At 46.9% G+C, this 11,853-nt stretch overlaps 1 protein-coding gene and 1 pseudogene across 4 annotated transcripts in view; both read right to left on the minus strand.

Moving 5' to 3' along the window:
* Nucleotides 1-11,853, minus strand: part of DNM1 (dynamin 1) — a 121,005-nt gene that overhangs the window by 53,513 nt on the left and 55,639 nt on the right. For 3 of the 4 annotated variants that reach the window (XM_066610812.1, XM_066610815.1, XM_066610814.1), the window contains exons 11-14: nt 11,495-11,581; nt 9,001-9,071; nt 7,307-7,358; nt 5,559-5,570 (exon numbers count right to left, since the gene is read on the minus strand). In XM_066610812.1, coding sequence (XP_066466909.1) covers nt 5,559-5,570; nt 7,307-7,358; nt 9,001-9,071; nt 11,495-11,581 — 222 coding nt within the window. The remainder of the gene's footprint in view (nt 1-5,558; nt 5,571-7,306; nt 7,359-9,000; nt 9,072-11,494; nt 11,582-11,853) is intronic. The other variant, XM_066610813.1, reaches the window with a different exon arrangement.
* Nucleotides 2,158-2,274, minus strand: LOC136635683 (5S ribosomal RNA; annotated as a pseudogene).

An 11,853-nucleotide genomic window follows, 5' to 3' on the forward strand; every position in this document is an offset into this window, starting at 1 on the left:
TATATCCTTTGCCCAGGATGCATGGGGAAGGTTGAGGATTTACTGCTTTAAAGGAACTCATCAAAACATCCGATCCTCTTGCCACTCAAGGAATCAAACCACAGCAACGAGGCAAAAAAACCGAAGTCAAAAAGGTGAAAACAGGAAACCGCTATCGTTACGGCTAGGACAGGTAGCTGCAAAAGCAGTATTTAAGGAGGCAACATGTATAATGAAGGTGGGGGCAGCTATTTTGGGGGGAGACAAGGAAATCAACGGGGCATCCACTAGAATAAAATTCTAGGATTTCTAACTCTAAAACCACAAAGGGACACCAAGTATGTTCTCGAAGGCTTTGGGATTTGAAAAATAAGAGACAACTCTCTAAAACATCAGCTTTTCCCATCATTTGATGGTGGGCATAAACAGGGCTGTGTGTAATCCGTGATTCAGCACAAGTTCGGGGAAAAAAACAAACACCACAAACTGCGGCCATAGGCACAGGTGAATTGAGAATCTCAGCTTTCATTTTGGTAAAGCAAATCCCTAGCCCTTATGACCACCCGAGATGGGCTTGGAATTGGTGTCGGCAACATCCAGTGAGATCTCAGAGGAGAAGCTGAGCGGTGCTTCCTGTGCTAATGGAATAATGGGACTGTTAATAATAATGATGATAATGATAATGATGATAATAATAATAATAATGGGGTTTGGCTTTAGGACCAATACATAGTTCCTTGCCCTTCTCTATATCTTTTAGTAGAAACAGAATAAATTGTGCTACCGTATGCAAATAGGCATCTCTTTGTATAGATTATACAGGCTGCAGAATTCAGCACCTCTTTGCATAGAATCTGTGTTACTTTGGTGTAGAATTTTGGGGGTTCAAAATCCAGAGTACACACACACCTGTACAGAAACCAGACTTAGTTCAGATTAAACTGATTAATCAGAAGAAAAGAGGAAAGCAGGCAACAAACCAAGGAGTTAACAGCATTAAAAAAAAGTATAAAAGCAAGTATCTTGGAAGCAAAGGTGCATCTGGAGTTCATCTTCTGGAGTCAACGTATATGTGCGTGACAGAAAGAGAATGAGAGAGCAGTGCATGGGTGGGATAGAACCAACTATACTCAAAAACAAAAATCTATTAACGTAAACCACCTGTATCCCAAGAAGCATACAGAAAGTTAGGAAAACATCTAATCAGCTGACTGGTCCAATCTAAAAAACAAACACAACATCTCTTCTCCACCTGTTTCAGCACCACTGTGAGATAAGGGATGCTTGTTTATGTATTCTTATGCCAAACTTATGTGTTAGGAGAGCCAGGATGGTGTACGGCTTCTGCTGCTGGACATTGACCTGGAAGATCCAGATTCAAATCCCCCCTCAGCCACAAAGCTTCCTGGGTGACCTTGGGCAGTCACTATCTCTCAGCCTCACCTACCTCTAGGACAAACAGAGGGAAGGAACCATGTGCACCACCCTGAGCTCCTCAAAGTATAAAAATGTGAAAAATAAAATATTCCTGAACAAGAACCAACTCCTTCACAAGTTCTCAACCTGTAGCAACACATTCAGCTCCAGATTTGCAGGGGCCTGTAGCAAACTGCCCTTTGGGGACCTCCTCCCACTTGGGTTCTCCCCTCAAATTCCTGGTGGGGCTTACCTTGGGAGAGAGAAGGAAATGAGAGAGCAGCGTTCCCTTTGCTGAAAGAGTCACTCTACTGCTTTTATCTGCAAACGGAAGCTTTCCCCCAGAGATCCCACTTGCGGGCAACAGGGGAAGGAGAAAGCAACAATGGCACCAGGGCATGAAAGCTCTGGACACAGATAAAGTTTCAGGGATGGGGAGCGGGCCCATCTGGGCTCCCATAGTAGTTGCCCAACAGTGCCAGCCATCAAAATCAAACTATCAATCTTTTTAAAAAGGTCTTGACGAAAACTCAATAGGGTTGGCACATAAATGGTTGGCAACCTTCAGTCTCGAAAGACTATGGTATAAGCCTACAGCACCCGGTATTCCCAGGTGGTCTCCCATCCAAGTACTAACCAGGCCTGACCCTGCTTAGCTTCTGAGATCATGCTATAAGCCTACAGCACCCGGTATTCCCAAGTGGTCTCCCATCCAAGTACTAACCAGGCCTGACCCTGCTTAGCTTCTGAGATCATGGTATAAGCCTACAGCACCTGGTATTCCCAGGCGGTCTCCCATCCAAGTACTAACCAGGCCTGACCCTGCTTAGCTTCAGAGATCAGACAAGATCAGGCATGTGCAGGGTAACAGTTGCTGCCATATAAAATTGCACCAAAGGCCCAGCCTGGTCTATAGGCTACCAATTTGCCATCCTAAGGTAGAGGCACTTTATATCCATCTGGAAAAGAATCAGCAATCAGAGAAACCTCCACTTCCACAGTTAAACAATGCAGGTTTCACAACTGTGTGCTATCTGAGTAAAGATATAAACAGGATAGGCGATGCCGCTTATCGGTCCTGAATCCAGAGCAATTTATTGAGGTCAAATCTTGTGTATCTTTTTTCTTTCTAACAGCCCAATCCTATGCTCCTCTAGAGCCCAGGGCTACTGCGGCATAAAAATGGCAACTGCTACATCCAATGAGACAGGGAAGCAGCACCATGTCTCCTCGGAGTAAGGGAACAAATGTTCCCTTACCTCATGTAGCGGCCAGGGAACCCCTATGGGTCTCCTCAGATCTGTACCCGCTATTGAGTGCGTGCAGAATCAAGGAGACCCATGTCAGGTTTCCGGGCCCAGGAGGAGGGTTAGGATATGGCTACAGAGGCTGCCACTGTCTCCCCCCCCTTGCAGGCCCGCTCCTCTCCTCCCCCACCCAGTTCTGCCCCCTCTCTGCCCTTCCCCACCCCAAGAATCCCTGCCACTGGCCAGCAGTAGTACTTACCACTGGGAGCTTTCGGTGGCCGCCTTCTGGAGCCAACTGACACTGGGCCCGGCACTGGTGGTGTACTGGTAGCACTGGCACAAAAGTGCCTTATGGCACGTTTTGCGACAGTCAGGTCAGCGGCTCCAGTGGAGCCCACGTTCCACAGCCCATAGGATTGGGCTATAAATCACCTACAGTGCAATTCCGTACGTGGCTACTCAGCTGTAAGCCCCAGTGGGCTTACAGAATTACAGATCTGAAAGGACCTACAAGATCCAACTCACTGCCACGACAGGCAGTGAACAGCGTAACCACTCCTGGTAGGTAGCTATCAAACCTCTGCTTGAAGATCTTCAACGATAGAGGGTCTACCATCTCCTGAGACGGAATGTTCCATTGGCGAATAGTTCTTACCATCAGGAAGGCCTTCCTAGCATTTAACTGAAATCTCCCTTGCTGTCACTTAAACCCATTTGTCCTGGTTGCGCCCTCGGAACCACTGAGAACGCATCAGCTCCATTTCCCACATGGCAGCCACTCAGGTATTTGTAGGTAGGTGAGAACTCCCAACCACCTCTTCTCCAAACTAAACTCCTTCAATCTCTCCTCGTAAGGCATGGTTATCAGTCATCCTAGATCCCTCTGGACCTGCCCCGGTTGTCTATATGGACAGCTCCTAGAACTAAACACAATATTCCAGGGGGCCTGACTAAAGCAGAATATAGTGGTACCATTAAGTCTGGTAGCTGGACACTATACTTAGTATTAATAGGATGTATTCTCAGGTAAGTATGTATAGGATCATAATTCTATACATGCCCACTCAGAAGTAAGCCCCATAGCTTTAATGGGACTTATTCACATGAAAACATGTATAGGACTGCAGGGACTTCCATATAAACATGTTTAGGATTACGGTCCCAGTGATTTATCCCTTTTTTCTTTTGTCCCTGCCCCCTTTCTGAGTCTGCGCTCGTTACCGTGAGAACCTTCTGTTTTTAATATTGTCTATGAAGTATTTTCTACGAATTCATAGATCATAATTATTTTTCACAATGTTTCAAAGGCAAACTAAGTATTAACATATGAACAGGAATCCAATATAAGATCAAAATAAACTTCCCAGGAAGAAAGTTCAAGCAAAAGGCCTGTCACATTAAAGTTATCAAAAGCAGTTTTTAAACTTTTTTTTTCTTTCCAGAAGGGACTCAAAGCCTGCATTTCCTTTCTTCTTTTCCATTAATGGTACAATTGATTTGACGGAGAAAGGGCCTGATCCTATCCAACTTTTCAGCACTGATGCAGGCATGCAGGCAGGGATGTTTGTGCTACCTGAGGTGATCCTGTGATCACCTCACAGGATCCTGAGGTTTGTGATCCTGATGTTTGTGATCCTGAGGTGGGGAGGCGGTCATGGAGGCCTCTTCAAAGTAAGGGAATGTTTGTCCCCACGTTTCATGGCTGCTTTGGTGCTGGAAAGTTGGATAGGATTGGGCTCACAATCAAATAAATATATGAACTCTTGTCCCAAAAGGGCTCACAGTCTAAAAAAGTACACACAAGCAACTGCCACTAGAAAAGAGACCGCAATGGGGTGAAGGACAATTACTCTTCTCCATCAGTGAACCCTTGGCAGTTGTCCAAGGAGGACTATCTCAGTCAATCAATCAACAGTATTTCAATCAATCAACAGTATTTATATACCACTTTTCAACTGTATAAATACTGTTGATTGTTGATTGATTGATTGACTGTCTCATACAGATACCCACTCTGCTGCTGGGTGACTGTCAAATTCCTACTGCCACACTACTCCTGTCCTTCTAGGCAAAAGGGAGGAGGTAGAGTAGCATACGAGCAGCATAGACTACATTTTGTATGGAAGGGGGTGCAGAATAGAAGTGGCCCTCAGAAGTGGCTCAGACCTTCCAAAAGCAGAATCCAGGGCGAAAACCTGAGACCTGACAACCTGACTTAGCTCTCAGTCCCTGCCTATTCTGATCTATGCATCTATGCATCTATTCTGGCCCACGTGGACAGTCCCTTTCATCTCTGAACCTGACAGTCAGAAGCCTCGCCCTGCTAGAGCCTTAAAGCACGCAGAGCAATTCTGTAAGAAACTGAATACGAGTGTATTCAGTTTAGGAGTGTATTTACGAGTGTATTTACACTCAGACGGGAACCGTGATTGGTCCAGGGCTCCCCAACACCTGCATGCAACTGCTTAAAAGCATGAGGAAGCCACCCACACTTGGTGTGTGTGCGTGTGCTGCAAGACACATCAGTGCGCCTGCACCACAATCACGTCCGATGCAAAGCCTGTATTTGAAATCTGAAATGAATGAACAAGCAGTGTAGGCCCCTAGGGGTGGGGACCTGCCTTTTCACTGTATGCAAAGCACCATGCAGAATGATGGTGCCATATAAATTAAAAAAAAACAACAACAAAATATCCCAGCTCCAAATCTCCCTTCCTCTTCTCTACCCGTTTTTACTCTGGATCTCCATGGGACCCATGACAGTTGTGCCTTCGTTTCCTGTTCATCTGGGTCTATAATTGGTTTTAACTTCTTCTCCCCTACCCTGCCTGCCACAGATGGAGGGATTCCTGCTTTGCCCAGATGCACCTCAATTAGTACTGGTTAGCACCGCACATGGAGTGGCCTTTTACTCACCAGGATCTCATCCTGCAAAAAGGGGAGGCCATACCAACAACAGCAGCAGCAAGAGAAAAAACAGGAGCAAAGAAAGGAGAGATCATTACTCAAGAAAGCGGGAGCAGAAGGGAAGGAACCATATAAGGGGCTCCAAAACAAGAAAAAAAAAATTATATATATATATATTTGTGTGTGTAACAAAACCAAACATTTATCATCAGAACCTTTGGCTAAATTAGCACTTCAGCTGCAAATCATCATCAAGCTCACGCCTCAAAATAAAATTTTTTTGCTAAGGTACAAGGAGGAAGAAAAAAAAGAAAGCACAGGCTAGATACAAGCAAATTCAAAAGCGATACGGGAATCCTTGGCAGTCCTACACCCATCACCCTGCAGGGGGCGACAAAGAGAGAGAGACACACACACACATTGCCATGGGCTTCAGGGCTATGACTGGGAAGGGAGCCAATAAAACCTTACCTTTAGGAAGGAACAGTGATAGAAGCAACCATACAGTCTAGCTACAGTTCTAAGGGTAGATTGGTTTCTTATCAGCTTAACAGCCGAGACTTCTCCCAAGGTATTCTGGGAATTGAAGTTTGGTGAGAATGCAGAAGATTCTCTGTTGGAGAACCTTCGCCCCATCCAAGGTTCCATGGGGAGCACTGACCCAGTCGTGTGGCTGGTTGAAATGGTTGCCTTGGGCAGGAGGTTGGTGGGGCACCTTCCCCGCTCACCTCCTGGACTGGAAACGGAAGAGGAAGAAGACTTGCATAGAGGAGAGTGACATAGCATTTCTCGATGTCCCACTCACTGCGTATATTGGTTCACTGAGTGTACCTCCAGAAGAAACTGGCGATGAGGTAGTTGCCAGTTACTTCCAGGTTGCATTTCAAGACAGGAATAAGTGGCAGGCCCACTCACCACCACTGACCCTCTTCCACTCCCTAGACTTGAAAAGGAAGAGGAGGACGGAGTGGAAGAAGACATGCATAGTGGACTGTGATTGGCCAGAGCCCATTGAGTAGAAGAGGAAGGGCATATCCACCCCTCTAGCCCACCAGCCTTCTCCTCACTTCCTCCTCTGCTCCATCCCCCTTTTCCAATCCATTTAGGAGCAGAGACTGGCACATCACCAGGTAATGGGGAGGGGATCGTGATTGCATGCCATCTCAGGCACTGGGAAGTCTTCAGCCAGTCTTGCCAGACTTTTCCACCCCGCTAAGGACTATTCTGCCGTTAGCTACGGTCTGATGCTAATAGCACAATATCCCTTGCCCCCAACAGGATGGGTACAAACAGAATACTACCGTCACTGTGTAAGCACAGTGGCCTTGGCTGCCACAAGGCGATCCCTCCTTGCATTCGGCAAGAATAGATATGCTCACAGAGCTGGATTATACAACAGAGAGAAAGGTGTAGTTTTTTTTTAATCATCTGGGAAGGTCCTGATTAGAACTCATTCAATGAGGCATGTAGCCAATGGTTCAATTCAATCAACTTGCCCCAGGCCAATCTTGCAGACAACGGTACGTACTTTCACTGAAGTTTAAAGCTTAACATGTTCTCTTGGCATTCTTTCCCCTCCAGGGAGCTCCGTTTCAGAGTTTTGTGATGACTTAGGTGAGGCGGCTATCCCAGTTTCATCCCATCGTCACACAAAACTACCCACATCTCACCCATCTGTAGCCTGCAAAGCGGAAAAAAAAAAGGTCCACGTTGTCACTTGGAAACATGGCTCAGAAATGGCAGTGAATCGCTCCTACCTGATTTCCAGCTGTTTTCTTCTTGCTCATCTGGCTGCTCCGCTGCTGAGCGCTGCAAAAGAAACCAAAGCAAGGTGGGTTTTGACCCTCCCGGGACTGCAGATGTGAATTTGGACATCCCAGTGCCAGCTTCGACTCCATATGTAGCTTCAACTCTTCAACCATTCATATTTCCAGCCCTCCTCATTTCCCCCGCCCCCATCATCCCCTCTGTGGCTTCTGGGAGTTTCTCCAATGCCTTTGGAGGCCTCCAGTTCATAGGCAGGCAACCCAACCCTGACCCAGTCAGTGCCACTTGCTCCTGTGCTGTCCAGGCAACAGCCAACACAAAAGTGCCATAAGGCACTTCGCTTGCAACGTGGGCGGAGAGGCCCGCACTAGTCAGCGCTGCGCTGCCTGGATGCCCAGGAGAAGCATGGAGCAATACGTTTCTGCCACTGCATCCTATACTCCCTCCCGAGCTGCAGAAACCAACACGATTGTCCTCGGTTCTGCGCCCGTTAAATAGCAGTCACAGATTCAAATAGACCCATTGGGGCCACCGGGGCTCGACAGGGTAAGGGAACCGCTGACCCCTTACCCCGAGGAGACCTCCAGTAGCGTCCCTAGCCCCACAGGATTCAGCAGTGGTCATTTCGGCACTGATGTCTTCTTGGATGCTGGGGAAGCTTAGGACTGGGCCCTGAAGGTGTTGGATGATGTTACTGTTTCCCCCACACACAACAAAGATCTGCACGCAATAGATATTGCAGGGGATCAACATGCTTGGCCTCAATGTCCATAGTTGGTTGGTTGGTTGGTTGGTTGGTTGGTTGGTTGGTTGGTTGGTTGGTTGTTTGGTTGGATTGATTGATTGATTGATTGATTGATTGATTGATATCCTGCCTTTCCTACGTTGGAGCAAATGCTCAAGGTGGCTTATGATTCATGAACTAAAAATATACAATATATAAAACAATCAATAGAATCACAAGGGCAACAACAAATGGGTGGAGGGCATGTAATAATTAAAGCACTGTTATAGAGACACAGGGGACAGACAGACAGATAGACTCAAGGTGGAACAAAAAGCTCTTTTGAGCTCTTGCCAAAGCATCAGGAGCGAGGGGGAAGTTCTTTCAGTTTCATTCATTCTTAGTTGCCACGAGGGTCCCTGACTGAGACTGTGACATACGGAAAAGAGGCTTTCACCTTCTAATTATTATCCAGATCACTCCCTGTGGCTATATGCCCCAGGAGGAATGAATGCCACATGCTGGTGGGAGGGTCTTTTCTGGAGCAAACAGTGGCCCTTTCCTCAGGGTTCTGATCTGGATGGCTGCTACTGAGTAATGAGAAAAAAAAACACCTAAATATGTCAGGGCCAAGCACATTATTAACATCACATGCAGACTGGCCCTCAGCTTGATTTACCTCCCAGGACTACCACGAGGCTCAGACATTGCTTTGAACTCTTTGGAGAGAGGGGGGAATGTAAATAAATACATGTAGCCTTGACAGCTGCCCAGGAAATATAAAGGATGAGTTCTTTTTTTTTTTTTAATGGTTCTTTGTTGGTGGGGGAATATGTATGTTGCTTGCAGCTTGTTACTGAAAGCAACACACACACACACACAAACACGCACACACATACATACATACATTATGGAATTTCAGGAAAGAAAACGTAATCTCACTTCATCTGTGATGCTTACTTGGCAAATCCAATGAAATCCTCGTGATTTGTGTTCATGTAGGCTAGTTCAATGTCTATCAGAAGCATGACCTGGACAAAAGAGATACCAAGAAAATACCGTGATGCCAACAGATTTGTGATGGGATTAAACCGAGGGCACACGTGCATAAAATCCAGGTAATTGTACCCCGGTTTCATTGCGCTGGAATCATTATTAATTGTTATATCATACAGGAACACCTATGATCTCTGGGGAGTGGACATCTTAGGAACCTCATTGCCCCAGAGCAGAAAACAGCAGTTGGAGTAGCAACAATAATATGTGTTGGCTTCCCTGCAGCCTGGCTAACCACTGATTTTCTCATTGATCTGTGTTTTTATTCTCATTGCAAAGCTGCCTGAATGGAGAAGGGGTATTAAAAAAATTTCTAAATAAAGACATTTGCGCCCAATGACTCACAATCACAATCGCGACCCATTTCTTGTAATTGACCTGCGGAACTCCTTGCCACAGGATGTGGTGACGGTGTCTGGCCTAGATGTCTTGCAAAAGGGATTGGGCAAATTTATAGATGAAAAAGTCCATCACAGGTTGCAAGCCAGAATGGGTATGTGCAACGTCCTGGTTTTTGAAGTAGGTGATATCTGAACGGCAGGCGCAAGGGAGTGGCAAGTCTCTTGTTGTCTTCTATGCTCCCTGAGACATCTGGTGGAGCACTGTGAGATGCAGGAGCCTGGACTAAATGGGTTGGTTGGCAACCTTCAGTCTCGAAAGACTATGGTAGAAGCCTACAGCACCTGGTATTCCCAGGCGGTCTCCCATCCAAGTACTAACCAGGCCTGACCCTGCTTAGCTTCCAAGATCAGACTAAATGGGCCAGTGGCCTGATCCAGCAGAGCTCTTCTGATTTGCCTAATCCCAGAGACCACCTGACCCGAGGACCACTTCAAACCCAGCCTACAACATACCTTCAAAAACCCAGTGGGAGAGAAGGATGAGCAAGTAAGCAGTCAGCTTTCTACACGGTTGGCAACAAATCAGCAGGAGTTTCTACTGTTTGTTCTGGCCCCCCCTTTTTTTTAATCTTCCAGACAAACTGGAAGGAGAAGAGAGGCACGGGTAGGTGGGATTCAACACAGCCCACATGGGATCCACGTGGGTGGAAGGAAACCAAAGGTGGCAAGGGACCCTTCCCCCAGCTACAGACCCCAGAGAGGTCAGAGCAGGGTAGCATCAGCCAGCTCAGAGCCAGGGGTTGGGCAAGAAGGAACCCTCCTGCCCAGAAATTTGCCATGAATAGCGATGAGACTATTCACAAATCAGAGAGCTGCTAAGCCCTGCAAAAGAGTTCAGCTCCTACAGTTTGTAGGACAGCTGCTCATTGCTCTGTCAATAGCCCAGCTCCTGCAGTATGCCAGCATGCTTACAGATAGGGAGATAAAGGTTGGATCGTCTTTTTTTCTGGTTATTATTACTTGTAAATAAAATATTTCTTTTAGATCTTTTTCTTTGTTGTTGGCAACCTTCAGTCTCGAAAGACTCTGGTATCGCGCTCTGGATGGTTGTTCTGGCACAGCGTCTAGTGTGGCTGAAAAGGCCGATTCGGGAGTGACAATCCCTTCCACACCGGGAGCAAGTGCAGTCTGTCCCTGGTCTGTCTCCCTGGCTATGGGCCTTCCTTCTTTGCCTCTTTGCCTCAGCCTGTTGGCCAGGTGTCTCTTCAAACTGGGAGAGGCCATGCTGCACAGCCTGCCTCCAAGCGGGCCGCTCAAAGGCCAGGGTTTCCCACCTGTTGAGGTCCACTCCTAAGGCCTTCAGATCCCTCTTGCAGATGTCCTTGTATCGCAGCTGTGGTCTACCTGTAGGGCGCTTTCCTTGCAAGAGTTCTCCATAGAGGAGATCCTTTGGGATCCGGCCATAAATCTAGGTGGGCCCAGAAAGAGTGTCATTTTAAAATGCTAAAAGGTTGTTAAAATGTTTGGGAAACACTGCTTTATCCGAATACCCTAAATATGCTTTAATACAGTACATCAGGCCCTCTAAATCCGTCCTTCTCACCATCGCTTCTCTTTCTACTCTTCCTCTTACAGTCCACCCGGGATTTACTGAAGACCCCATTTCTATCCGTGCTACTGAAGACCTACATTGGACCATTTCAGCGACGTGGAGATGGGGGATTTGCTGCATGGGAAACAGTCTATCCTCCATACCTACTTTACACAGGCTTCGCACACTGGAGAGGGCACTCTGTTCCAGAACCACCATTCAGAGCGTGATACCGTAGTCTTCCAAGACTGACGGATGCCAACAATCACTGAAGACCCCATTTCTACATGGTCAGACACATCAATTGCAGTGTGACTCCCCACCAGAATTTCTCCAAATGCAAGGTACGACACCACAGCAGAGCATTTAAGCCTTGCGCATCTCCACATTTCCCAGGTGTGTGTATATTGGTGTGCTACACAGCATAATGCCTTTTTTTTCACATGAAACCTCTCAAGCAACCTACCTGATCCTTGGTCCTGCCCTCTCGCTCACGGATGTGGGTGGTCACAATTCTCTCCATTTCCTCCCGCAGGTGGGGGTACTGACTGAGCTGTACAGAAAGAGAAGGGCGAAAAATACATGTGCATATGGGGACGTAGGGGGTGGAAGGAGGGCAGGACAACAATAATACTTCTCAAGCTTCATCAAAGGGCCTGGTAGGCCAGGTTTGGGAACTGGGGAGAAAGAGAGGAAAGTTTGCAATGCAGATAGATTTTCCATGTTCCATTCATGTTACAAGATTCTGTCTTTGACTTTCTTCACAGGCAGCCTTGTGGGAACCAAATTCTCCCACTGCAGTAATCATTCCATCTTCCTTAGGAG

The sequence above is a fragment of the Tiliqua scincoides genome, chromosome 16 (assembly GCF_035046505.1).
Source record: "Tiliqua scincoides isolate rTilSci1 chromosome 16, rTilSci1.hap2, whole genome shotgun sequence".
Lineage (NCBI taxonomy): Eukaryota > Metazoa > Chordata > Lepidosauria > Squamata > Scincidae > Tiliqua > Tiliqua scincoides.